Raw genomic sequence first — 26,319 nt, forward strand, 5'->3', positions numbered from 1 at the left:
TGACTGGAGTAAATTCTTAACATTTGACTTAGTTTAACAGAAAGTTCCCACAGAACTGAGGAACTGATTACCACATATTTACCAGGTGTGTAAGATGTTTTTGGTTAAAACAATTAAAGAGTCATTCCACCTTATTCCTAAATGAAACACAAAGCATTTCATTAAATCAAACAGGCAGCTTTTTTTCAAGACTAAATCTGACACTCTTAAGATTTAATGTTTTGTTGATAACATGAGATTTTACATGAGATATTTTGTTTACAAAATATACCCATAATAAGTAATTCAGTGGTGAACTTCCTCATCATCTTTCTCAAACACCACTTGTGTATGTAGTGGTGCCATGTGTATTTCATTGAATGTCTTCTGTATTTGACCATCGCAGCCCCCAGCAAGTCTAGACAAGGAACTTGTTTACTTGACTGCAACAGTACAAAGATGCATACAGAAATGTTCCATCTGGATATTCTTCTTGTGGTCAGTAGTGACTGTCAGCTGCCTGCAATGATATTGGAACAGAGGATGTTTAGCTCTGTGGTTATTGGCATTGATATGTGGAGTATCAGATATGTATTTCAAATTTCCTTTCAGGGCCAGTATCTGTGTGCCAGTGTGTAGAGTATGTGTGCACACATTCACAGCTCAAAGTAGTGAGTATGTCTGCTACACAGTCGATGGTAGAGTCAAGTATAGTATCATACAGTAGAGGATGGTGGAGTATTGTAGTAATATAGTATGATAGAGCTAAGTAAAGTTCCAGTATTAGTATACTATGAGCATGATTGCTGTATAGTATAGTATAGTATAGTATAGTATAGTATAGTATAGTATAGTATAGTTTAGTATAGTGTGGTCTAGTGTGGTCTAGTGTAGTGTGGTATAGTATAGTATAGTATAGTATAGTATAGTATAGTATAGTATAGTACAGTACAATACAGTACAGTACAGTACAGTCTAGTCTAGTCTAGTCTAGTACAGTACAGTACAGTACAGTACAGTACAGTACAGTACAGTATAGTATAGTCTGGTCTAGTCTAGTCTAATCTAATCTAATCTAGTCTAGTGTAGTCTAGTGTAGTCTAGTGTAGTCTAGTATAGTATAGTATAGTATAGTATAGTATAGTATAGTATAGTATAGTACAGTACAATACAGTACAGTACAGTACAGTACAGTACAGTCTAGTCTAGTCTAGTCTAGTACAGTACAGTACAGTACAGTCTAGTCTAGTCTAGTCTTGTCTAGTACAGTACAGTACAGTACAGTACAGTATAGTATAGTATGGTCTAGTGTGGTCTTGTCTAGTCTAATCTAGTCTAGTGTAGTTTAGTGTAGTCTAGTCTAGCCTAGCCTAGCCTAGTCTAGTATAGTATAGTATAGTATAGTATAGTATAGTATAGTATAGTATAGTATAGTACAGTACAGTACATTATAGTACAGTACAGTATAGTATAGTATAGTCTAGTCTAGTATAGTATAGTATAATATAGTATAGTAAAGTATAGTATAGTATAGTGTAGTCTAGTATAGTACAGTACAGTACAGTATAGTATAGTACAGTACAGTACAGTGTAGTATAGTATAGTATAGTATAGTATAGTACAGTACAGTACAGTACAGTATAGTATAGTATAGTATAGTACAGTACAGTACAGTACAGTATAGTATAGTAGTACAGCACAGTAAAGTACAGTACAGTACAGTATAGTACAGTACAGTACAGTACAGTGTAGTATAGTATAGTATAGTATAGTACAGTACAGTAAAGTACAGTACAGTATAGTATAGTATAGTATAGTACAGTACAGTACAGTACAGTATAGTATAGTATAGTACAGTACAGTACAGTACAGTACAGTACAGTACAGTATAGTAAAGTATAGTATAGTATAGTACAGTACAGTACAGTACAGTATAGTATAGTATAGTATAGTATAGTATAGTATAGTATAGTATAGTAGACCTGAATATAGTAACATACAGGATATGATACAAAGATATATTAAAATAATCACTTTAAGATCTCTGCGTTTCCATGTTTGTGTGTTTTCTGCAAAAAAGTGTGCTTTATGATAAAGAGTGAAAGAATATGATATGGGGGATAGTCAACCTAATGATCTGGAAACCCTCGACCTCCAGCTGTACACATTGTTAACTAGCAGCAGCCCAGCAGCAGCAGCAGCAGCAGTAGTAGTGGAGTCAGTGAGGTGGAGAATCTGACGTGGATAGTATTTATAGGTTTCAACTTTCCAAACCTCGCAGAATTTACATGACTTCACTGGACAAAGCTAAGATCAATTGATATGATATTTAATTTCAGACATTAGGCAACGTTAGATGACTTGTGATTGTTGTTCAGACATGCTGTTTAATTAAACAACTTTATTACTGTTGGTGAAAATTCCTCCCAAAAGCAACATCTGGTCCTTTTAAAAGAAGAACCAAAGTGTCAGTAACAGCTGAGCTTGGTTAATAAGAATGTTCTGCAATTACTCCAAACATTAATCTTTGAAATTAGAGGGAGAAATATTAACTATTTAATGGCATCTGTCCACACAAGAGCAGAGTTATTATTGCATACGTGTCATTAAGACATGAACATTATTTATAAGCTAAATTAGTATAATTAATATTAATTTTGCTCTCATATTTATAGTTAAATAGTCTATGAATAGAATAATATGTAAAAATCAGAGAAAAACATCACGAAGCAAGTCCAGCTTCAGGCAAGTCAGCAAATGCATAATCAGTAAAGTAAACATTTAAATTTAGCTATGTGTGTGTACGTGTGTGTGCACATGTGACTATGAAAGAGAAGAAGAGTGATAGATAGCATGTACACATACACAGAAATCTTGGCTACAAAAAAGTAGGTTATAACAACGCAAAGTAGAATAAAAGGGGCAGGATACAAAAGAGAGAATAGAGTAGAATAAAGTTGCAAAGACTAAAATGGAGCGTATCATATCATTCCCAGAGGTCAATGGATCCTTAAGTCATCAATGAAAACATACAGTGAATACGCTGATCACAGATGAGTTGATTTCACTTCTCCTGCCTCGTATTAGAAGACGGAGGGCGACTGAGGAGCCACCATCTGGGTGTCAGGCTGCTTGGCTGATGGGTGAACTGTGCGCCTGTGGTGTGGGGGTCTGTCGCCATGTGTCCCCTCCGATGGGGGCAAAGGGGTCCTGGTGGGACTTGTAGCCTGTGACTATGATGCCTGTTCCCCTGACCCAAGAGCAACACCCCTCACCCCCAAAACAAGACGCACGCATCCAAACACACATATGCACAATGCCGGGTCAATGGCCACTTGCTCGATCCATTAACACTCTTTTGGCTTTTATATGAGCTTACAATGTTATGAAAAGCACATGTCCAAAGGTTGCAAGTACAATGGAAAAGCCGGTGTCCAAATTCACACTCGGTTCCTTTAAAGTTTTAAGTTTGTGGCTTTTGACTCCCGTAAATCTCAAACTGGGCAGATTTTCAAAGCATAAACATAAACTCCCAAATAAAATGCATACAAATTCCAATTTAGATCATAGAAACCCATAATGGGATGAAGAATGGACCCCAATCACTCGAGCAAGCACTTGGGCTTTACTAAAAGAAAAAACACACAAAACTCACCACAGACCTCCTATCCTAAACACATGCATACAAACAAAGTGCAGCATTTACAGTAAGAGAAGAAGAGATGATGATGCAGATGCACTCTAATGTGACATCTTATTGTATTTCTCTATCAGTAACAGTTCCTTTCACCACAGTCAAAGTAAGAAATCTGTCTAAATCTATGTGTTCTCTTTGTTTTTATTGATTTTTCAGTAAAATTTTATCTCCCTGATCACAGGCAGTTTCGGGAGAATTGACCTGGTTTTCAACAACTTGCCCTCTGTCTTTCTTAGTTTTTATCAGAGTGTATGATGTAATGCAGCAGCGATCAATTTGTAAATCAATAAAAGTGGAGTATTTGAAATGAGCAAAGAACCTTTCCAGCTTCTTTTTTTTTTTTGGTTCCAGTATGGGTTTTAATAATGCCAACAGCACACTGCACCCACTCCAAGAGATATATGAAGCAAACAACATGTACGTAGCCACAAGTACATGCATACACACACACACACACACACACATGCAGGTGTAATTGGGCTTTGAGAGAGTATAAGAGCGGGTGTGGGCCCATCTGCCCCCTGGTATCCGGGCTCTGTGTTTGGGGGGCCATGGGCAGACTGCTCCTGGCGTAGAGTCTGAATAGGCCCGCGGCTGAGCTAAGAGAGCTGTGTGCACATGGCCTCCATGGCTAATCTGCTAATGTATTCCAGAGGTCAGGAGGGTTTCGCACCAAATCAATGGAGGGATTTACACAGCTTTCCCCTGGAATGTGCTCTATCCACACTCTGCTTCGGGGAAAACATCCACCTCTGCTTTGCCCGGCCATCCAATTTTCCGCAGCATTTAACCACAAAAAAGGAAGAGCAAATTTGGAGAAAAAAGAAGAGAGGTACAGTGAAGTACTCTCTTAACCATCCTTTCTCTTTTACATGTACGCTACAGAAAGTCAGCAGCAGCTAATGCACTTCTTCTTTGAGTGTGCCGCTCAAAGGTTTTAGCGCCCCTGACAAAGCGAAAGACGTGCTCTTTCATTTCTGTGTCCGCCATATACAACCCCTTTGGAATTTAAGAGTTCACTGACACACACATGACTGAGCAGTGATGTAAGATAGGGCCATGCCTTTACTTATGGGGAGGAAAGGTGAAAACACAGCAGGGGAGGGAAGAAATAAAGAATGTATAGCAGCAGAGGGGATCTTCACGGGGTAACCACAGTTTTTGAAGTGTATCCTATATAATCCAAAGTGATCATAAAGAGATTCCAGTACCTTAAAGGTAAGAGAAGAAACAGGATAGCTGGAGATCTCAAACCAACTGAGAAAATCTGTGTATCTGCTCTCATAACAACTGAAATGGGGCAGAAAATGGCAGCAACATGTGGCAAGATGCTGGTGGAAGGATGAGGTTTTTAAAAAAAACAAAAAAAAACAAAACCTCTCCTCTCATACTAAGTGTGAAAGAATCTAAGGTAATAAAAAAGTAAAACATCTATAGAAGCCTGTGGAAATATTGTGCGCAGCAGTCATTCATCCATGAACAGCCCCCTCACTTCGGTTAGGCTGTGGCTGTAAATAAAATGAATTTCCAGTCGGTTTGCCTTTGACTGTTAAAAAACATGCAAAGGTTGTGAGAAATAATTCTTTAGTCAGTTATCGAACGTAAATCCTGGAGCTGTAACAGAAAGCTATTACCCTGAAGCCGACCCGAGAGATCTGTGGACAAAGTATAAAAAAAAGAGAGAGGTGAGAACAAATTGCAGGGAGGGAAATATCAGAGTTACTCGTATCAGATTTTCTGATATGAGATCACGGGAGATATTTCCATCTCCTTATCAGTTGTGTGTGTCTGCGTGTTTTATGTGAATGTGTGTCAGTCAGGACTCGTGTGCGTAGGAATGCACCGGGGTTATGAGGCGCTCCCCTCCTCTCTCCTCTCTGTCTCTGGCTGTTGGACCGGGCCCGGCTCTGCTCATAAATAAGCCGGCCTAGGAGGACGCCCTAACCCAGAGAGCCCAGCGTGGACAAAACTAACCCAGACACACACTCATGCACACATACACACACACACACACAAACACACACACACACAAAACCTGGCTGCTCACTTTCACTGCCCTTAAAACCAGTTATAGATGTCATAGGTCAGCTTCATATAAACGTCTTCAGCTATGTGCTTTGAAAGGGAGATTGATGTTCCCCTCCATAGGGACTGCTTACAGTATGTTATTCTCTCACATTTCTGTCCAAGTGTGAGATATGTTTTGCGTAACTCTCATGTGAGAGGTTGGTCTGCTAGTTGATAAAAAGAAGAGTTTTATGTAAATAATGAATTTATATAGATCTTTGACTGGTATGGGCCCCACATTTGACACTCACATCCATACATCAGTTATACAGAAAGTATCATATTCTCTAAAAGTTTCAAAAATATTCTTATTCTCTCCCCTTCTCTTGTCAAAACTCCTCCTTTCCTCTCTCTCTCTCTCTCTCAAACTTTTGCCATCCTCCTTCCATCATCGAGCTGATCTGTCTGCGACTGCTCGCTTCACTGCTGCAATGCTACATGATCTGTTTACCAATACTATACTTTGCTGCCGGGGAGAGGGAGAGACACAACAAAAGGCTGTTTTTATAGGGAACAAACTCGACGCACACAGTTAACCTCAAGCTCAGTATCTGGCTGCAGCAGAAAGGAGATGGAACATTTGACTAGAACACTGAATGTGGCTGTGCATGTATTTGCATCGATTCATCTACAAGACATTGTGGGGATGTACATCTATTTGCTTATTTGCTGAGTTACATGAGAAGATCAATATCACTGTCATATGTCTGTACGCTACATATGCATATGGGAGTTGGTTTACATAGCTTTGCATAATCTTGAAACAAAGGGGAACATCTAGCGTGTCTTTGTCAAAAATCAATCTTTAAATGAAGCTTATGAACAGTGCTTGTATATGCCAAATCTTTTACATCAATGATGCCATTGCTTAGCTAGAAAGAAATGTGAACTTCATAGTCAGTGATTTTAATTGGAACTGACCTGAACAAAATTATTTGGATCAGCAAAAGTGATTTGTAATTTCCATCTCTAGTAACAGACTGCTTCTAATGTCTACTAGTCAACACAAGTTTATTTGACCATTTCCTGGTCAGGCGCAGTACCTTCCTGGTGCTTGCTGCTGGGTTCGCTACCTTCAAATAGAACCAAGCTAACTGCTTCCTCCTGTTTCCAGCCTTTAAGATAAGCAAAACATCTTGCCAGCTGTAGTGCAGATTTAATATACAGATAAGAGAGCAGTACTGATCTTCAACTAGGCTACTTCTTTATGGTGTTAAGCTGTTCAGTGTATGGATCTCTACATTTCAAGAGGTTCACATGAAAGAGAGATTAGCTCTCTGAATCTTTATCCTATCCAAGTTCATCTTTTATTCCCATGTACCCCACCCCCCTCAGACTCAGGCCCCAGCCTCTTCATTGACATGATCTCTCCATTCATCTGCCACAACATTTCCTGTGCATGGGGTGATGGGGGGTCAGCGGTTTGATAAACCCATAAAAGGCCCCCATGTTAGCCCATGAAGGCCCTGGATGGCCTCTGTCACCCGTTCCCACAGCCTGCCTGTCTGTCAGCCACTATGACTGACAGGCCCTGTCACCCCACAGTTCTGACGCTCACACCCACTCCTAGTACCCCCCCAACCCCCCCCCAAAAAACCCACACACATTAAAATCATACGGTCTGGCCTGCCACTCATTAATATGACTGACAAAAGCTGCAGCCTCACACTCTTGCTCCTTGTCAGCCCACCAGTGGAGGAGGAGGGGAGGAGAGAGTGCAGGCACAGTGCCCAGTGACTCCACCTCGTCCAGTCATGAACAGGGTCTCTTTCTGTCTTTTCCTTTGGCCCTCCAGACTCTTTGAAAAGGAAGAATGCACCATGCTAAATCTGCCCACAAGGGATGGTGGGCGGTGTGAAAAGGCTGACACTGATGCCACCCTCCCCCTGGCACAATGACACAGATGCTCCTGGCAGAAGCCTAAAAGCCTGTGTCCTAAACATCACAGGATATTTTCATTTGGTTAAAACCTGGCTACTGAGTATCAGGCTCTGACGTGTTTTTATACTTTTCAGTTTATATTAACCAAGACGAGCTGGGTGAAAAAATGCTCTCATTTTCAGTAATGGCTCCAGGGAAGGGATGGAAGCTCATACCAGGGAGTTGCCCATCCCCACCGCAGCATTACTATTTACCAAACTTCCCCAAAGAATTTTTGGGGGGTTTCAGTGAATTGTTGAGAGGACAGTTCGGTAATTGAGCTCCATATTGGCTTTAAATATTCAGATTTGTCTTTTTTCCATTCCTATCTGGATTTGGAACCACAGGTATCCCTGTCTCACGGGCACCTCTCAAACCTTATAATGACTACTTCAGAATTCTGGAAAATATAGTTATTTGTACACTTGGCATGAATCAGATGAAAAGATTGATAACAATTGGATTTTGTTACCTTTACAAAGAGCCAGGGTAGGTGTTTACCTCCGTTTTCAGTCTTTAGGCTATGCTAAGCTACCTGGCAAAAGCTTCGTATTTACCCTACAAACCTAGAACAATATCAATCTTTTTATTCTCTCAGCAAGAAAGCAAATACCAATATTTTTCAAAAATGTCAAAGTGTTCCTTTAAATCACCATCTCCTCCTACTACATCAGACATGTATGTTCCAGATCATCATCCGTGTCACTTTTTTTTAAAGGTGAAATAGACACTGACTGAAAATGTGCATACAACCAACCTCCTTTAAAACAACTGTGTGTAAAACAACTATGCCCCCCCCCCCCCCCCCCCCCCCCCCCACACACACACACACACACTTTTTTTGTTGGTTTGTTTGTGGTTTGTGAATCAAAATGACTGGATTGATGATATAGTATAAATGCTGCTGGTCATATATCCCCATATGAAAGGTTAACCTAGTTGTGGATGATAGTGGATAATTACAGTTAGGTCTATAAAATAATCTTTAATATTGTCTACCACACAATAAAACCTGTTGTTGTTAATACTACATAGTTTTAAAGGAACAGGAAATGTTTCGGGTGGATATTAAAGGCAAGAACATCATGACAGCCATAGCCCACGGTTCCAAGATGCTTTTAAAGTTTGACAAGTTTTTGTTTATGCTATGGTTATGTTACCTTGTTATGATTACCAGTTCTAGGAAAGAGAGCGTCCACTGTTTTATTTAGAACTACATGACTGCTGATATTTCAGTCTTTCCTCTATCCCAAAAGGATACAGTTACTAAAAACGCTCTCAATCTCTCCGTCTATTCAATTTTGCTGCCTACACCATCCAGGTACCCGACCACAGCCCCATATCTCACCCCTTGATTGAGGGCTTGAGGTGGGTGTCCCAGCCAGCAGAGGCCGGTCCTGTCTCCAGACACACATCAGTGTGATGGAAAGTCATCTTAGCAGGCCAGGAACTCAGCTCACCCCGTCTAAAGCCAGCTGCACTAAAGAACCAAAGGAAAATTAAGAGGAAACTTATGGGAGGGAGAGAGGAGGCTTTCTGTCAGAAGATGAGATAATCTGAAGGGGCAGCCTCGAACACACACGCACGCACGCACACACACACACACACACACACAAACACACACACACACACACACACACACACAGGTTAATGCAGTGGAAAAACCACGGGAAGAAAAATGTTTTTTGGAACATCCACATGGGGTGTTATCTTAAAAGGATAATGAATATGTCTTTTCTCTGCGAATGAGAGTGAGGTTTAGTGTCTGGTTTGTGATGGTAATTTCCACAGCAACCACAACCTGGTTCCAGTGTGTTGACTGGGAATAATGCTTGTCATGCATGACTGTCTCTGTCTTTGTCTCAGTGCGTCTCACTCCATCTGTCTATCTAATGACACCAATACCAAACAAGCAAATCCAACAAGCAAACATGCAGTTAAAGATTACATTTAAGATTCAAAGTCTTATAATTAGCATTCTTCTGCTGCTTTGTAATATTTTTGTAAGTCCATAGGCACAACAGCTAGTTTTCTAGCCTTCATCCACTCCACCACTTCATAACGCTCCTCTCCTCTCCTCTCCTCTCCTCTCCTCTCCTCTCCTCTCCTCTCCTCTCCTCTCCTCTCCTCTCCTCTCCTCTCCTCTCCTCTCCTCCCTCCCTCCCTTGTAGCCGCTGTATCCTGTGTGGTGAAGCTGGCACGGGCCTTGTACAGCTTTCCTGCACAGACGTTTTTGATTCAAGCGCTGAAGTTTCTCGGTTTCTCTCCATGTGTGGCGTAGACCATCTTCTTCCCCGCTCTGTTTACTGAACAGTAAAACCCAAAGGCCACAGATTGACGTGGGCTCGCTCTGCTCCCCATTCCCACCAGAAAGGAACCCATTTCATGAAGAATAATACTAATAACATGACCAGAGCTGAAAACACTTCCTTTCCCGCAGCGCTGCGGATCAGGTTTTTGTTATATTATTCTTCATATTACAGCACTGGCTTGACAGAGTGCCTCGTAAACAGTAACCCAAAATTATCTGGTGCTTTTTCAAAGTGGTGCACTTAAAAATCATTCTCAGTCCAAGCTCACCACTCACACCAGCAGTATAATTTATTTCAACCCCCAAACAAGTTGAAATGTTCCCTCTCTGCAGTATGTTGGGGTCCTTTAGGGGCTTGTAAGTGAATTAAAATTGCCTCAAAATTCCCCTCAGGGCAAACCAGAAAGAGATGACTAAGAGGACAAAGGAAAGGAGATGATGAGAAACAGAAAAAGAGCAGAGAGAAATATAGGATGTACAGGGTGAGAGAAATCATGTGAAATAAATGAAGAAATGAAGAAAGAGAGGAAGGAAGGGCCTGGTTTTGTTTTCCCTAACTCTGGATTCCTGGGTAATGACTGGGCTGTAATGGTACTGAGCCTCAATTCGCCAAATGAAACAAGAGGCCCGGCCAGCCCAGTGATGTTTATTTCTCTCCATTTTTCATCTTTCCCTTTCTTTTTTTTCACTTGTGACATTAAAAATCATATATACAGAATCTGCATTTAATTTATATGGCAGCCCAGTGTTTTCTTCCCTTTTTCTCATCTGCTACCCACTTTTTTTTATTGCACATTCAGCAAAGTCCTCTGGCGAAAGCAGGGATTTGTGGCTTGCTAACCAGTGGAGGGGATATTTTCTGAGAAATCTCCTCTGCCAACAACTTTCTTTGCTCATATGCTGACCTGAGAAAGCGTCTGTTGAATCAGTGCTGAAAGAGACTTTGGTCCATAGTGTCTTTGTGTAGCAGTTGAACACGGACGCATTACAATGTCAAAGTGTTTCGACTTGGATAACTGCTGGTATGAAGGAAAGGTCAGTGAATCCCCTATCATGGATCAGCAAAGTCAGCAATAAACCTGCAGAAAACGCTTTAAGCCTGCACCGTCACGCAACAACCACAGTAGTGTGGAACCGTTTGTGTTCTGTGAGACTGATCAGCTCCGTGAGCCACTGATGGGCTCTCATCCAGCGGCCACAGTGGCTGGATGAGAGCAAGCCAGGCTGCATGCCACTGGGGATTTTTTGGGATCAGTGAATCTCTCCTTCTATCTCCGTATGGCTCGGAGGCTCCAGTTTTTTGGAGTGATCAAGAATTCTGGCTATGGTCCTTATTTGGTTCGATTTACGGGCGCCATGTAGCGACCACAAAGTCAAAACCCAGACATGAATCCTCTCTCTACATGCACTGTCCAAAAGAACCACATCAACCAAAGCATTTAATACAATTGTGGTTTATATTGATGCATTGGCTGTTATCTGAAATCACAGCACTTGACATTTTAAACACATTTGCATAGTTGCACATCATTCAGCATTTTTTTAAGGGTCTACTTTTAATAATTCACTGTTTTTATCTAGTAGAAACCTACCTGTCTAGCCTTATAATGATAAAAAATCTATACAGCTGTGGAGTCACATCTGTTTTTTTACAGCACATTTACATCACGCCACCATTTATACTAGGCAATATTATAAAGATCTTTACATTATATATGGAGTTATGCAGCCCGTGAAAAACGCTGCTACACCTTTTTTACCCAAATGAATCCCTTTCCTCATCCATCCACACATAGAAGCTCCACCAGCAGCCGCACCCTCTCCTGCCGCCGTCCCGAGCCAGGCAGTTTGGCGGCATGTGCCCACTATTTGCCAGAAATAAAAATATTTGTTCAGTTAAGTGTTTCTGCAAATGGCTTAACAGTCTCTTGGGTCGTCAGGCAAGTGGAGTTCAGGTGGTCTGGTCTTTAATTATGGGACTCATTTCAGTTGTGTCATCTCATTACTCAGAAGTGAGAAAAACATCACTTTCCACACATGTATCCTGCTGGTCGAGGGCTCATCCGCTGAACCAAACAGAGGCCCCAAGGCATGCAGCGCCTCTCCTCTTGAACCCTTAGCTTAGCTCCCGGCCCCTCAGCCTTTATCGGCCCTGTATGGACATCTGACTGCACCGGGTTGAGCTGAGACAAGGCACATGAAACATTTCTGACATTTCTCGAATGTGTGCCTAATCAGGAATGGCTGCTCATGTGTGGAGGATTCTCTAACTGGGGGGGGAGATGGGGGAGAAAAAAAAAAGAAAAGGAGGTGGGGTTGGGGGTGTGATGCTCCACAGCTGTATAACACTTTTGGGGGTAGAACATACAGTCCTGCAAATGATCTGCCTTTGATTTATATATTTTGATAGGTTTGTAGGCTTTTCACATCAATATAATTTTATGTAAATGTTAGTGCACCGGTCAGCCGTGCTGCGAGCGCTAAAATTCACATGCTCTTCATATTATTTCCAGTGATATGATGTAACAAAAACATTTTTAGCTACTTCGATAATTAAGAACTTACAGTTGAGACTCGTGGTTGTAACATTATCATAATAGCAATTGTTACTAGTGGAAAAAAATGGCTTATTAAGATATTATAGGCTATTATGGGGAATGATTGTACTCTTTATTGGTTAGATTTGAAGGCCAACTGCATTTGGAGCATGAAACGAGGTGTGAGTAAAGGAGGAAAGTGAGAGGATGGGAATAAGGTATATCTGTATAAGAGTGTAAGTAATGGAATGCTTGTTGCTTTTTTTCAGTGAAGGCAATCATCAATTTTCTTAAAAAATTGTGTGAATTTATAAGGAAAATGCATGGAAACATTTGAATGTGTGATGTATGGAAAAAAACAGCATTGTCTACTGTGTCTTATGACACCTCCATCAAGAAAAACACCACTGGCGACACAGTGAGGAAAAAGAGTGTCAAAAAAAAGTCTGCTGCTACGACTTCAAACACCCCGCTGTGGTTGTGTAGCCTGCATAGGCTGTAAATATCAGCGTTTTTATAATCTTGATTATACAGACATTTTTCTGTTCTCTTCCACGGGCCAGCTCCCCCTCAGACCCAGCAGGTTGCCGCGACGATGCCAAGCACTCCCCTCGACAACAACAGCAGCATTCAACAGGCGAAGATTTAGAGCTCTGCAAATATTGGCTGCCCTGGCTTTCATGGACTAAGAGAGGAAAGAGAGGGGTAGAAGTTTTAGGAAGGCAGAGGCGGTGTCAGTTGTGAGTTTTACCTCTCTACCTGTTTTCTAAACTTCTGGAAAAATATACTCCCCACATCTAATAGAAGGTGGAGGAGACCGGGGGGGGGGGGGGGGGGGGGGGGGTTTCCAGAGTTGAAGTTAAATGAGATTGAGGCTGAAAAAACAGCAGGGAGAGATTGAGCGAAAGAAGATTTAGATTCCCCCAGAAGAGACAGCAAACATATTGAGAGGTGGGTCGACTCCCACGCCCGAAAGCTTTACTCTATTCACGCTGACACATTTGTATTCTAATGCCAGCAGGAATATGTATGACTGCCACGGAGAGAAAAAGAGATGCACACAGCCTGTACAGGGGGAAAGACAATGAAAGAGAGAGTGAGGGAGGGGAAAACAGAAGAGAGACATTAATGTGGTTAAGACCTGCAGGGAGACAGGGAAGAGAGAGGAGAGAAGCACTAACATATTGAGGTTTTTTTATATGATGACAACATTTACCTCCCTGCAGTCATTGTGTGTGTGTGTCTCCATGCCTACACAGCAGCAGCAGCACTTTAAGACTAATGCGGCTCTTTTCTCATGCCTGTGCACCCTGGTTTACCTTTGGAGGCAGGAAATTAAGGGATAATTATGAATGATTATACGACTCCCTGATATAATTGAACATTATGTAACTTTCCTTATCTCTTAAACCAAGTTGGGTGCACGTCCTTCTCCACTTTTTCTCATATTTACGTGAGGATGCTTGATGGAAAAATCTTGAATTTGTCTTCTTGGAAGTGTAAAGTGTTTAATTTCCAATGAAGGAAAGCAGACTTTTGACCTTTTCTAGCTCTTAATGTTATGTTGGATTTTCTTGTTTGAGTATAAAGCATTTCTTATACTTATATAAACAAATGTTATGGTTTTAATTTACTGTGAAAAGCAAAGTATTCCAGATGAGGAACAAAAAGTAAGTTTCAAGATTGCACAGCTATTTTTCAGATTGACTCTAAAACTATGCTGATTTACCATGTAATAATAAATAAGTAAACTTCAATTAGTGATCATCTCAAAGCAACCAACCATGAATATAAATCAAGTATTTTTTTAGACGGGTTCCTGTTCCTTATAAAGGCCCTCCTTCATCCCCACTAGCTGTGTATCCATGTGATAACACATGCAATGAATTTAAACTATTTTGCAAATACATCAGCTGAGCTTCAGGAGTTTACTTATCAGACCAATTTAGAATCTGTACACAACAACCTGATGCTTGTGAATATTTTCACCATCCAACAGTGAATTTGGATCCTCTTGAAGCCCCATGTCAAAATGCATTTTCTATGGTCCCTTAATAACTCAGGCTAATCACTTTAGCATTGTCTCTAGGGGTACAATGCCTCCCCTCATGTCCTGTATCCTAGCGAGGGGGCTAGGGAGCGGTTTGGTGACGGTGTGTTGAATTTGGGTGACAGGGCCCCAGTGGGAGTGGGCGCCCCCCTGTCCCTTAGATAATCCCCAGGAGAAAGGGCCTGCATTTAGGGTGCGATACGCTTAATCCGGGGGGGGCCTTGTTCACAAAGGAGCCCGGCACTTCCTCTGGCCTGGGAGCTTCCGCTGGTCCGGGGGGCCTGGCGTGGGTGCCTGTACAAACATGCGCCAGAAATACACAACGACATTAACAATGGAACAGACAGTAGACACACAGACACACAGACACACACACACACACACACACACACACACATACACACACAGACGTGCAATGGTGGTAGAAAGGAGCGAGCATGGGAGAGTCAAAAACAAACTTGTAAATTCACACTGTCCTTATGGGGAGCCAAACCAAACAAACGGCCCACGCACAAAGAGTAAACACACACTCACTCACACACAGACACACACACACACATACTACATATTGTGGGCAGAGGCGGTGTTTACATTCTACCCACGGGTTCCATGAAACAAGGCTTGCATGTACCGTAAGAAAGATTAGCTCAGTGAAGGATTGAAAAAGCGAGACATCAAACAGCTGCCCACAGATAGTTTCATATTTACAAACAGGAAGACGGCATCATGTACTGTAATGGCCCCCCTCAGATGCTACATGGAGTTCCGGTTTACACACACATTACAGTAGATGTAGATCAGGGGGATGCTGGTGGATGACACATACTCTCCAACAAACTTCATCCCTACTGGCTGTGCTTGTGTTCCTACCGTAAGGGAAAATGAATGCTTCAAAAAGAGATAAAATCTGCAAAAACTGCTCTTTTTCCCAAACACATTTTCCTTCTTATTTACCAGAAAAAGCAAATAAAACTCACTAAGGCAGCATGTAACATTTGGAGACGTTTACGTAAACAGCTGAGGGATATTATTTCATATTTCTGACATGACATGACATGATTCCACACGAAAGTTTGGATTATACATTTGGAAAATAAAAAAATTTTTAAAAAAGGGAAAACCTCAGGCATGGTGTGTCTTTTTCCTGATTTTTAGACTTGCTTTTCCTTCCTGTGCTATTTCACGCTGACACATCCTTTTCCCTGCGTGGGTCTCTTGACATTTTCATTACAGGCCGTGACGTACCTGTGGAGAAGCTACAGCAGGTAGGAGTAGGAATGTTTTGCTGTGTTACAAAACAGAGATTCAAAGACTTCTAAGGACTAATTATTTAATTTAAAGCTACAATATGAAAGTTTTTTCTCATATTTTCTTTGAAATATGTGCCAAAGTATGAAGAGCTGCCAAAGGCTTGTGTAATTGGCTTATTGAACAGCCTGGCAGCAGTGCAGCTATAGTCCCTTCAGCTTTTTAAGTGAGCCTTGCCCTTTAACCACTAACCAATCAGTGACTTTGTATGGCTTAACACAGGCTAGCAAGCTACCCAAACCTGCATTAGTCAAACTGAATGTTTCATCCTTGTACTACCCTCATTTCCAGAACTTATTATGTTGTAGCCTGTATGTAACTCTGTCATTTTGAACTTGAGATGTAAAAAAGTTATTTCATCCTACTTTAAAACAAAAGAAAAAGAAAAAAGAAAATTCATCCTGCTTTCACTGCTCGCACACAGTGATATTTCAGCTGCTCTTACTCTTCAGCTGTAGCACGAACTACTTTCAGTGCTTACATGCAAGCTTAAAGTTCAACTGCCAACAGGACCTTAACTTGAAACTTCATTTATCAAATGCTTTCACTAATTAGACTTCACATGTTTTTGGCGCTTATCTTTCAACAGACACTTTAAACTTTGTCATTCAAGTTTGACATTTTTAACTTCTTTAAAGTCCTGCTGCACTCAAGAGTGTGGTTTGTTTCTGGTTACTTCAGGTGAATGTTTGAGGTTCACTGCACAGAATGATGAATGTGCAGAGTTTGACACGAGAAGGCTGTTTTCTCAGTCATCTGCTGGAGGAGAAAAGTTTAATATAATAAATAATAATTATTAAGTTAATATGAGTATGATTTTTGACCTCATAACTGCTTTGGAGCCAATCGTAGGCCCGTATACACCTTAATTTGAAGCCTGCAGTGCACAAACACTAAGAATGGACTTGCAGGAGACGTCTTATGTCCAGGAGTTAAACTTATTATCAATATTTCCATATCATATCATAGACTCTGGAAGGGAGATGAAGCAGATGTCATTTTAATCCTTACATACTGTTTATATTCTGACCCTTCACAGTATAATTAGTCCATATACCACAAATGTATTTTGCATCCATACATATCTCATCAGTCAGTAATAAACATGTGATTAATCCTTCATTAACGTTTCAGAGAGCAGAGAGTTTTCTTTAGGTTGATAGAGAAAAGAAAAACAGGAGAATGTAACAGCCATAATTATTTCGACAGTATGAATTTTATTGAAAGTGAAGGATGCAACATTTTTAAATGGTAGGTTTTCACAACAGAACATTTTTTAATATTTAAAACATGTCTGGAAAGGATATTTTAGATGCTGCTATTGTCTCACATTTTTTACTTGTTTCAAGTGTTTTCACCTACAATGTTCAAAGTAGGCCAGACCATTTCAATTGAGCCTTTTTCTAGTTCTAAATGTTATCTTGCAACAGGGTCATACTCTCCTTTCTCAGTTTTTTTGGCAGCCTCTTTATTTTCCAGTATGAGAAACCACACCTATTTGGCACCAACACAGGCTAAAATAAACCATGGATTGTATTTAAACCATCTCTGTGACTCAGGTCTGTCATGAAGATAAAAGCTTCTCTCCAGGCTCCATAATTCTTTGAATGCTGACCTCTGGCTGAACAGTATGTCAGCAGCAGCGCATGGTCAATACAGACCTCATACTTTATAAGAATTATGAGCAGTGACACAATTATACATCAGAATAATGTCCAATCCTTGCCATGCTGTGTCTTGCAGCATTAGAGACTCATAAAACAGCCGACTGGTCCAGGCGGCTTGTTTTGACAGAGAGAGGTCCACCACAGCACTGGCACATGTCCTTACGTGTGGCGTCCACCAAGACTAACTACTCGTGACAGCGCCAGGAGTATGTGTGTATGTCTGTGTGTGTGCACATTAAGTCCAAGGGGAAGCATGCCTAATGTGGGAGAGAAACAGTGAATCCAACATGGCCACTGGCCAGTGTCAGTGTTCCCTTCTAGCAGAATTAGCCTGTCAATCTGATCTAATTCCTGAGGACACAGGCTGTTCTTAAAACCAGGTTGAGTTTGAATTGGAGAGACCGACTCTCTCGACTCTGTTTTCTCAGGATCGGGTGCAGCCAGGCGAGCTGGCTGAGTGTGTGGCCGGTCAGGCCGCACAGCAGAGCAGGGCTGCTGCAAACATTACAGTCTAAGGTCAAACTGACTCTTACTAGTCTGTGGTTACAGACTGTGGCCACAGACTAGTACATATAACCACTACTGAGGTTACATATGTGGTAGCTTGTTGTAATTCTCTTTCCAAGAATGAGATCAAGAATGTAAAGTGGAAGGACATGATGATCCATTCTAAACTCAATTAATAGGCACCAAAAAAACAAAAAACACAAAACTAGCTGTAGTTTTTTGGTCTATGGTGCTGCACAATTGGTAACTCTCAACTCATGGATAAAGTTTTTTTACAAAGTGTTAACATGTAATTGCATCTTGCGGACAGCTAGTGTGAATTTCAGAGGACACACACACAGCCAGCCAACACTAGCACACACAAGATTCATGGGGTGGCCATCATGGTTAAAAGCCAAGTATATCCGTGTTGTAAAGTCCTAAAGCCTGCCTGACGACACCAGGTCTCTCTTGGCTCTACCTAGGTGCTCCCTGGCTGGAAGCTGTGCTGCTGTTGACACTCTATTGAGGGGCAAGAGGCCATTTGCATTTTTGTTCTGCAAGCTCATATATCTGACACCTTTGGTTTGGCCAAATGTAACAAGTCCAACCGCAGCACTTATCTCTGTTTTGGAAACATTAAGCAGACTACTGTATGGGTAAAATGTTCACCCCTTTTGCCATCAAGAAGGGTATAATGCATCATTACCCTGTTCCTAAAATCCCTCTGCTGGTCAATCCAGTGCTGTATTCTATGATTTGCATGCAAAAGAAAGCTTCAAAGTCCAAATAGGGAATACACAACCTTTTTATTTGGTTTAACAAAAATTAACAGTGTCCATATTAAAAGAAAAGCAAATAAAGCTATAAATATAACAGACAAAACATCAGACAAGTAAATAAACAGGGAATTCTTTCCTCCACAATAACCCACTGATAAAAATCTTTATTACATTGTGATTTAGCATGAGACAAGCTTGATGTGTTGGGATCTAATGTAAGCAAGTGAAAAACCACAAAGTTTGCAAGACATTCAAAGGAGAGCATGCTCTTCAAGTGGCAACGCTGACATAAATCCAACCCTGTGTGAGTTCACAGGAAAGCCGTCATCTGTGTGTCGCTAAACACTCTTTTACAACATCATTACTTCAGCACACAAGTTTGAGGATGATATCAAAATGACATTGGGACTGGTCCCTGCAGAGTGTGAAATGAAGCAAAAGGGTGCACATGAACTAAACTGAGAACAGATGCTGCAGGATTCACTGATTAATAAAAATCTAACTTGTAAAATAAAAGTGAAGATATAACTGATGAATGAGGCCAGTAGGTGAATTCAGTAGATAGTGAGTAGCTACTGCTTTGTTGAGCCTGTGTGGAGCTAAGCATGGTGAGACTACAGGGAGAGGCAGCAGAAAGCACTTTCACAAACAGTGAGGAGACAGACATTAACAAAAAACAGTAACAGATATTTGTGTATTTATGTGTATTAAAAAGGTGCAGGTGGTGTGATTCTGTGTGTTTAGGCGCGGTAAAGCAGGATCCTTTCGGCACAATCCTGGCCAACCAAGCCGGCGTACTGCTGCACCTCCGTCTCGTCGCTGGAGCCCTTGCGTTTGCGGGAGTAGGCTACGTAGGGCATGACGGTCCTCCTATATAGCACCATGGCTCTGCCCACATCCGTCAGGACCCGAGCATCTCCTGGACACAAACAGGCAGACATGAGAACATAATGAGACCCAGCGAAACACAATAAACACTGTCCTTATTTTCCACTCACTCATTTCATTTAACCTCTGAGTGACTTGGCAAAGATACACCATTATTCCGAGAAGCTGCTGGAGGAGCAGAAAGCATTTTTTCCCCCCACAACACTAATTCCCAATGCCCCTAAACCTGGAGTCACTGCGGTGCGTGAGCAGGCTAGTTAGTTGGCCTTATTTAAGGAGGCCTTGCTCCCTCCTGGCTTGCCAAACTCAGCATCTCATTAGGCTCTGTGTCATATACTGCCGGCTCCCATCAGACCAGACGAATAACACTACTAATCTCAAAAGTGCGCTTGTTCAGCAGCTATGAAGGGTCCTCTGGAGAGTTTGGTGGAAAAAAGGGTGAAAAACGATGAACCTTGATCTGACACTAAAACCATTGCCTCCAGTAGTGAGAGGCTGAGCCAAGCTGCCCAAAACTGGCGCAGAGACGACATGCAGGTAGTAGCACAGCAGATATACAGTAAGAAAATATACTGCACACAATATAGGTCTGCATGCAAGTGGGTACACACATGCACATCTCTATACACGCAAATAAATAACTCATGGGGTTCCCCAAGGCTCAGTGTTGAGACCACTGTTGTTTATTTTGCACATAAATAATATATGTGAGGTTTCCAAAATACTAAAAATTATATTATTTGCAGATGATACAAATTTATTTTGTTGTGGTAAGAAATTGGAACAACTTTTGGATACAGTGGAAAAAGAACTGGAAATGTTTAAGAGTTGGTTTGATTCTAATACAATAACTCAAACATGAACCTCATGATAAATGATGTGAAATCAAATTTCTTGGAGTAATAATAGATTATAAAGTATGCTGGAAGCCACATATTAGTGATATCAAAGCCAAAATATCAAAGTCAATTGCAATACTATAAAAGTTAAAGATCAAGATCAAGCTTTATACACCTTGTACTGTTCCTTTATAGTCCCCCGTTATAACTAACTGTGTGGAAGTGTGGGGAAATATATGTAAAACGAACACTTATCCAATCTTCATCATAAGAATAGTAAACAAAACCACTTATAGAGAACCAACAAATTCACAAGAACCTAATTAACAATCAGATAGAAAGACTGGCATAGAAAGACAAGGTGCAGAAAACTTTTAGTTGGCTTATTGTGCTTTTTTTTTTTAGTTGCTTTTTGTAAGTATCTGTCTCTTTTTAATTTTTATGTATATGCAGGCCGGAAAATAAAAAGTCTCAATATCTAAACAACGCTCATCATCTTCCCCCTCCAGAGAGAACTGAAGAGTTCTTCATTAGCTGTCATTCACTGGAGTTAATAAGCCTCTCCCCAGTGAATGACAGCCTTGCTCTATTCACTATAATTGCCTTCTTTAAAACGCTTTTATCTCCCTCCTCAGCTCTTACTTCAATTCTTCTCCTAAGCCTCGTTGCTGTTGCACACATTACACTGCAAAATGCCTCAAATGTAAAATTAATATTGTGCCTTCTAAAATGCACACTGCGCACGTAATATTTCATCTAATCATTCTGTCCTGTCTGGAATAATCCTTGGTCTGGCCTGGCTGAAAGGAAGCAGATGAAAATAAATTTTAAGCCAGGCTGTGGAGTGGAGCAGACTAGCCTGCCAGGCCAATGACGACACATCGATCAAACAGGAGCGATTATTAATAGAGCTGGGGGGGCCCTCCCACTCGCCACTACTGCTCCCCTGACGGCATCCATGTGGCTCACAGCTGAGCATCCAGGTGGTACGAGCAAATGCGAACCCTCGTATTTCTTCCAAATTCCTAAAATATTCACTAAAAGTATCATCAACTGGGAAAACAAGATGATTCACAGGAATCTGCTTAACTGTGATGCGATGCCACAAACAATTTTTGGAGCGTTAATTAGGGCCGGCAGCAATTTCACCAGGCGAAGTAGCTGCAGGAATCAGTTAAAATGTAACTTTAGGTTAAAAGTATCATTTGGAATAGATAATGATTAAATGTGAACAGCAGCCTCAAAGGTGTATTTTAGAGGTACCACCAATGGGAGAGTTCAAAAAGTCACATGGTTATTATTATAGTGTTGTCTATTCATGAACCACATGAGACTACCTGAAGGGCAAGCCAGAGGAAAAGAAGAGAGAAATGGGTACAAACATAACACTCTCACACCCCTCATAGCCATAATGATATTTTCACATTTCAACTAAGATTTTCAAACCACACTGTGGATTCATGTTTTATTTATTAGCCTCATTTCCCTGCTCAGTTATGCCCTAACCACTGTCTTTTTCCCCCAGTTTCTTAAACTGCTGAGTCACATAACTAAAGAATGCTTGACACAAACTTTTTAAATGAAGAAAATCAGCAGTTTGCTAAATCTCACCAGTGTGGGGAAACAGCTTCTAAAAGACGTAAACATGTTATGCAACCTCCACGTGACCATCTTATTGGCCCAAGCAGGATTAACGTGTCCAGATGGAATAAAAGTGAAAATATTTAAACATTTGATGCTTCCTTAATAACTTCAGCTGTCGTCAGCGTTGTCTCTCGAAGCGCCATTTGCCCGCGCGTGTTCTTCATCAGTCTGACAGCCCACTTACACAAGAAGTTACGCTTATCCACTCCAGCATGTGTGACACTGGACTCAAGCCTGACTGTCCTCTTGTGAAGATAATAAGTAGTGAACATTTTACAGAGTGAAATGGACGGCAGCATGCAGCTTTAAGATGGTCTATTAACCTCGACAGTAATACTGAACAGAGCTCAGAGAGGAGGCGCAAGGCACATATCTCCCACACTTACTTCAGGCAATCCAAACATCCGCCTCTCACATAAACAGCTTTCTCTTTCTTCTTCCCTCGCTCCGTACTCTGTCAATGCCCTCTCCTCCTTTTTGAGCTGCTCCAGATCCCCCCCCGTTCCCCGGCAGGTCCACCGGACGTTCGGTGACACTCCGCGCTGAGGTCGCAGCTCCTCGGGGTCGGGGGTTCAAGGGTCGGGGGAAAGAAGAGTGTTGAGGGTCGGTCTGGGAGTGAGAGGGTCAGGGCCGAGGCGAGAGGCCTTGACACCTCGCCACGCTCCTCTCGCTTTCTAAACACTTGCTCAACACCGGACGCCGGTCAAAGGCAGGCCATAGAGGTTATTCTCTGGATATGACCACTTCCTATGACCCAATGTTGCAAATCCAAATCAGGGCTTACATATGAAAAGAAAAAGGCCAAAATGGTGGTGTAGTAAGTAAGGACGCTGTTCTTTGACAGAGTGGCCTGGGTTCAAGCCCTTGTGTCAGCAAGCATCCGCCCAGCTGAAAGCGAGACACTGAATCTCTGTAACTGACCGTGAATTTTGACCTCTCTGTGGAGCCGGGAGATCATCGTGAGGAATTTCACTCAAAGCGATTATAAAGACTATAAGTGTTATTATTAAAATGAGAGGAAGTATTAAAAAAAAAAATCTACCTCCTGCACTATAAGACAAGAAAGTAAGTGGAGTGATAGCTGCCTTGCCTCCACTCTGGAAAGGAACATTAGCGCAAGTGAGGCTAAGGAGCAGAAAGCCTGGTGAAGAGCTAGGTGAAGTGGTTCTGACAATGATGATACATGAAGCTGTGTATTGTAAAACAAAAAAAAACAAAAAAAGAAATATGGAGGAGAAGTGAGGGGGCTTACTGTCCAACTAGTGCCCATGTCTTAGCTTCACCTTTCTCAGCTGAGAGCACAGATTCTCACAGTTAAACAGACTGATGAGAAGTTAATGTGTTTGCTTGAGACATGAACGAGTATAGAAATATTTTATTTTGGCATATTTTACCACATGCAACTTAAATGAGTGCATGTTTCATGTAATTTTGTGTGCTTGGGTTGGCGCCTGCTAGACGGTTCAAAGGGTGACTATTTCTGTCACACATTTTTCAACTGTTTATCCTGCTGAACGGGCAATGCCTCCTTCTCTTTCAAGCAAACACTGATTATGAGTGTGTGAGAGTATATATGCGCTGTGCAGAGTGTGTGTGTCTATGTGCGTGTGTACATGCTGTATGTACATTTGTCAGAGGCCACAATGAGGCCCTAGGGCCCTCGATGTGTCACCAACAGGCATGTAATCAATGTGAGCCTGCTTTGGACAGCGTTGTGTAAACTTTAGATTAGCTGTCTTTACGCACCTCATTAGGACAGCTCTGTGACCCGGCCACCCTGGAAATGTAAAAGAACACCCAGTCCTCCTAGTTCTCGTTCACCCCATGGTTGAAACTTTGAACAACAAGCATGATTTGCCCTTTTTTGGCGAAAACTGAAATTTTTTATCTTTTGTAGTTTCAGATCAATAATCTTTGCTCTCAGGTTCAGGTTCACTTAAGAATGGAAAGTTGTATTGTCACGTTATACATCGACAACTGTAATGCAAGTATAATTGTAATTTTTACAGTTCTCTGCTGACACCAAACTTAGCTCTACACTGCTGACAGGGTTATTGATGAACATTTTAATATAGAGATTGTACTTGACAACCAAACTAAAGCTAGTTGTTATAAATGATATGTTTTGTTAAATGTTTGTTGCCAGTCAACAGAAAAGGGCGTATTAGGAGGTTTGAAGTCGATTGTTGTTGACAATCGGCTGATATACTGGCACAATGAATATCTGCTGACGTGTAAAAAAAGTCATGAGTAGAAAATCAAATAGACATTTTTAAGTCATGAAGCATTATGAACAATAGAACAAAATGTAGAACAAAAGAGTACAAAATGTCATAATCACATCAATTTTACTTTTGTGGCCATAGCAGCTAAATAAATAAGACTGCAACAGTTTCTGCCTACAAACATACATAGGAGATTCCCACACCACTACTTACAGGCAGGACTTCCCCAGGACTTAAAAACAGATTGCAAAATGACTTTTTTTGGGCCCAAAACAAGCCACACATTGACAAACTGCCAATTAGGTCAGGGCCACAAGCCTCAACGGCATGCCATGCTGCTAACCTGATGATGATATGGGGCAAGCTGACCTGGTGACTGACTGACCACTAACAGTACTTCTGGACAAGACAGAAACCTCTGCAGCTTGGCACCAAACCTAAGAGCTAACCATCAAGACCACTAGCACTAAAATGTAATGACACTGCTTTTGGACAGCTATGCTCTGAAATAATGTCCGGCTCCGTCCAAGATCAACAGTCCACGCAGGAATGGAGCCACCGCAAGAGCCACAGACACACAAACATACGCTAGCAAAAGTGAAAATCACCAACTCTGAGACCGCCATTTTGTCCTCAGTAATTTGTGCCTACTCAGGGATTAAGGGAATGATTGACAAGAAGAGGTAAGACCTACCACTGGCTAAGCTGTTAATGGCAATGTTGTAAATGACCAGCTTACTAATGGTCTTTTAAATGCCCTTATTTCTTCAGGGCGTGGTGCTTTCACGACCACTTGAGTCAACAACAAAAGTTATCCTGGAGGGAAGAAAAATGTGCAGAATTCTTTCCTAAAACTTAGATTCTCAGTTGATGGATGATGCACTTAATGCCCACAAACATTGCCTCATTAAACCATCCAACCTCTGACAAGTAAATTATATGGGAAAGAGGAAAGTGGTGTCAAAAGAAGGGCTTCAGTGCTTGCGTTAATTTTTTATCTCATGGCACTGAGTCCAAGTATGACTTCACTACAATAAAATCTTAAACGACTGGTGTTGACCCACCTGAAGAACGTCACACCTGATGTAACCCCATGTAGATTGTCTACCAGGCAAACAGGTCAGTGGATGATAGTCAACATGAGACTGCATGACATCCTGCAACATCTTGATTGCCCAGAAACATATGCAACGGTTCTGTTTGTGGACTTCAGCTTGGTGTTCATTCCAGAAATCCTCCAAACACTCCCTGCACACTGTATGGTGTCTGGTGCTCTTCTTCCATTCAGAACAACTTGGTGCTGAACAAGCTTACGACTGAGGAGACGACTGGACCTTTAAGAGATACTCCTCAGCACTGCTACCCTCTCAATACCCAACAGTCCTGTGTCAACTGCGTAAATCTTCCAAGTTTCTGGGAACTACCACTTCCCAAGACCCTCAAAAAAGGCCCAGCAGTTGGGTGTACTTTCTGTGGCAACTGGAGGAAGTACGGTCTGCCACAGGAGCTGCTGAGCCAGTTCTACCCCGCTGTCATCGAATCTGTCCCATCCACATCCATCACGGTGTGGTTTGCAGCCACAAAAAAGGATAGGGACAGAACTCTTCTACTCTTCAAGAACCAGGAAACGGGCAGGAAAAATCATTATAGATTCCTCAAACCATGGACGCAACCTTCTTCAACTCTTCCTATACCAAAACTACCACAAATAGGAGCGGTTTCTGTCCTCATGCCATCACCCTCATTAATAGCTAACCAATATCATCTGCTATGCTAGAGCTACATTTTTTTCCAGATAGTTATTACACCCTGCTTCACATCGACACATACTGTACTGTATAAATATTCATACAAACCCATTGCACTGTGTGTATATTGTTTGTATTACTATATGTAATCAGTCTATTGCGTGTATATGT

At 41.5% G+C, this 26,319-nt stretch overlaps 1 protein-coding gene across 1 annotated transcript in view; it reads right to left on the reverse strand.

Annotated features, from left to right (window-relative positions):
• Positions 1-18,756: 18,756 nt before the first annotated feature.
• The window catches only part of LOC133992351 (arginyl-tRNA--protein transferase 1), a 51,919-nt gene continuing 44,356 nt past the window's right edge, over positions 18,757-26,319 (reverse strand). The window contains 1 exon segment of the mRNA XM_062431091.1: positions 18,757-19,723. Within this exon segment, the coding sequence (XP_062287075.1) occupies positions 19,545-19,723 (179 nt within the window). The 3' untranslated portion in view covers positions 18,757-19,544.

Source organism: Scomber scombrus, chromosome 12 (assembly GCF_963691925.1).
Source record: "Scomber scombrus chromosome 12, fScoSco1.1, whole genome shotgun sequence".
NCBI lineage: Eukaryota > Metazoa > Chordata > Actinopteri > Scombriformes > Scombridae > Scomber > Scomber scombrus.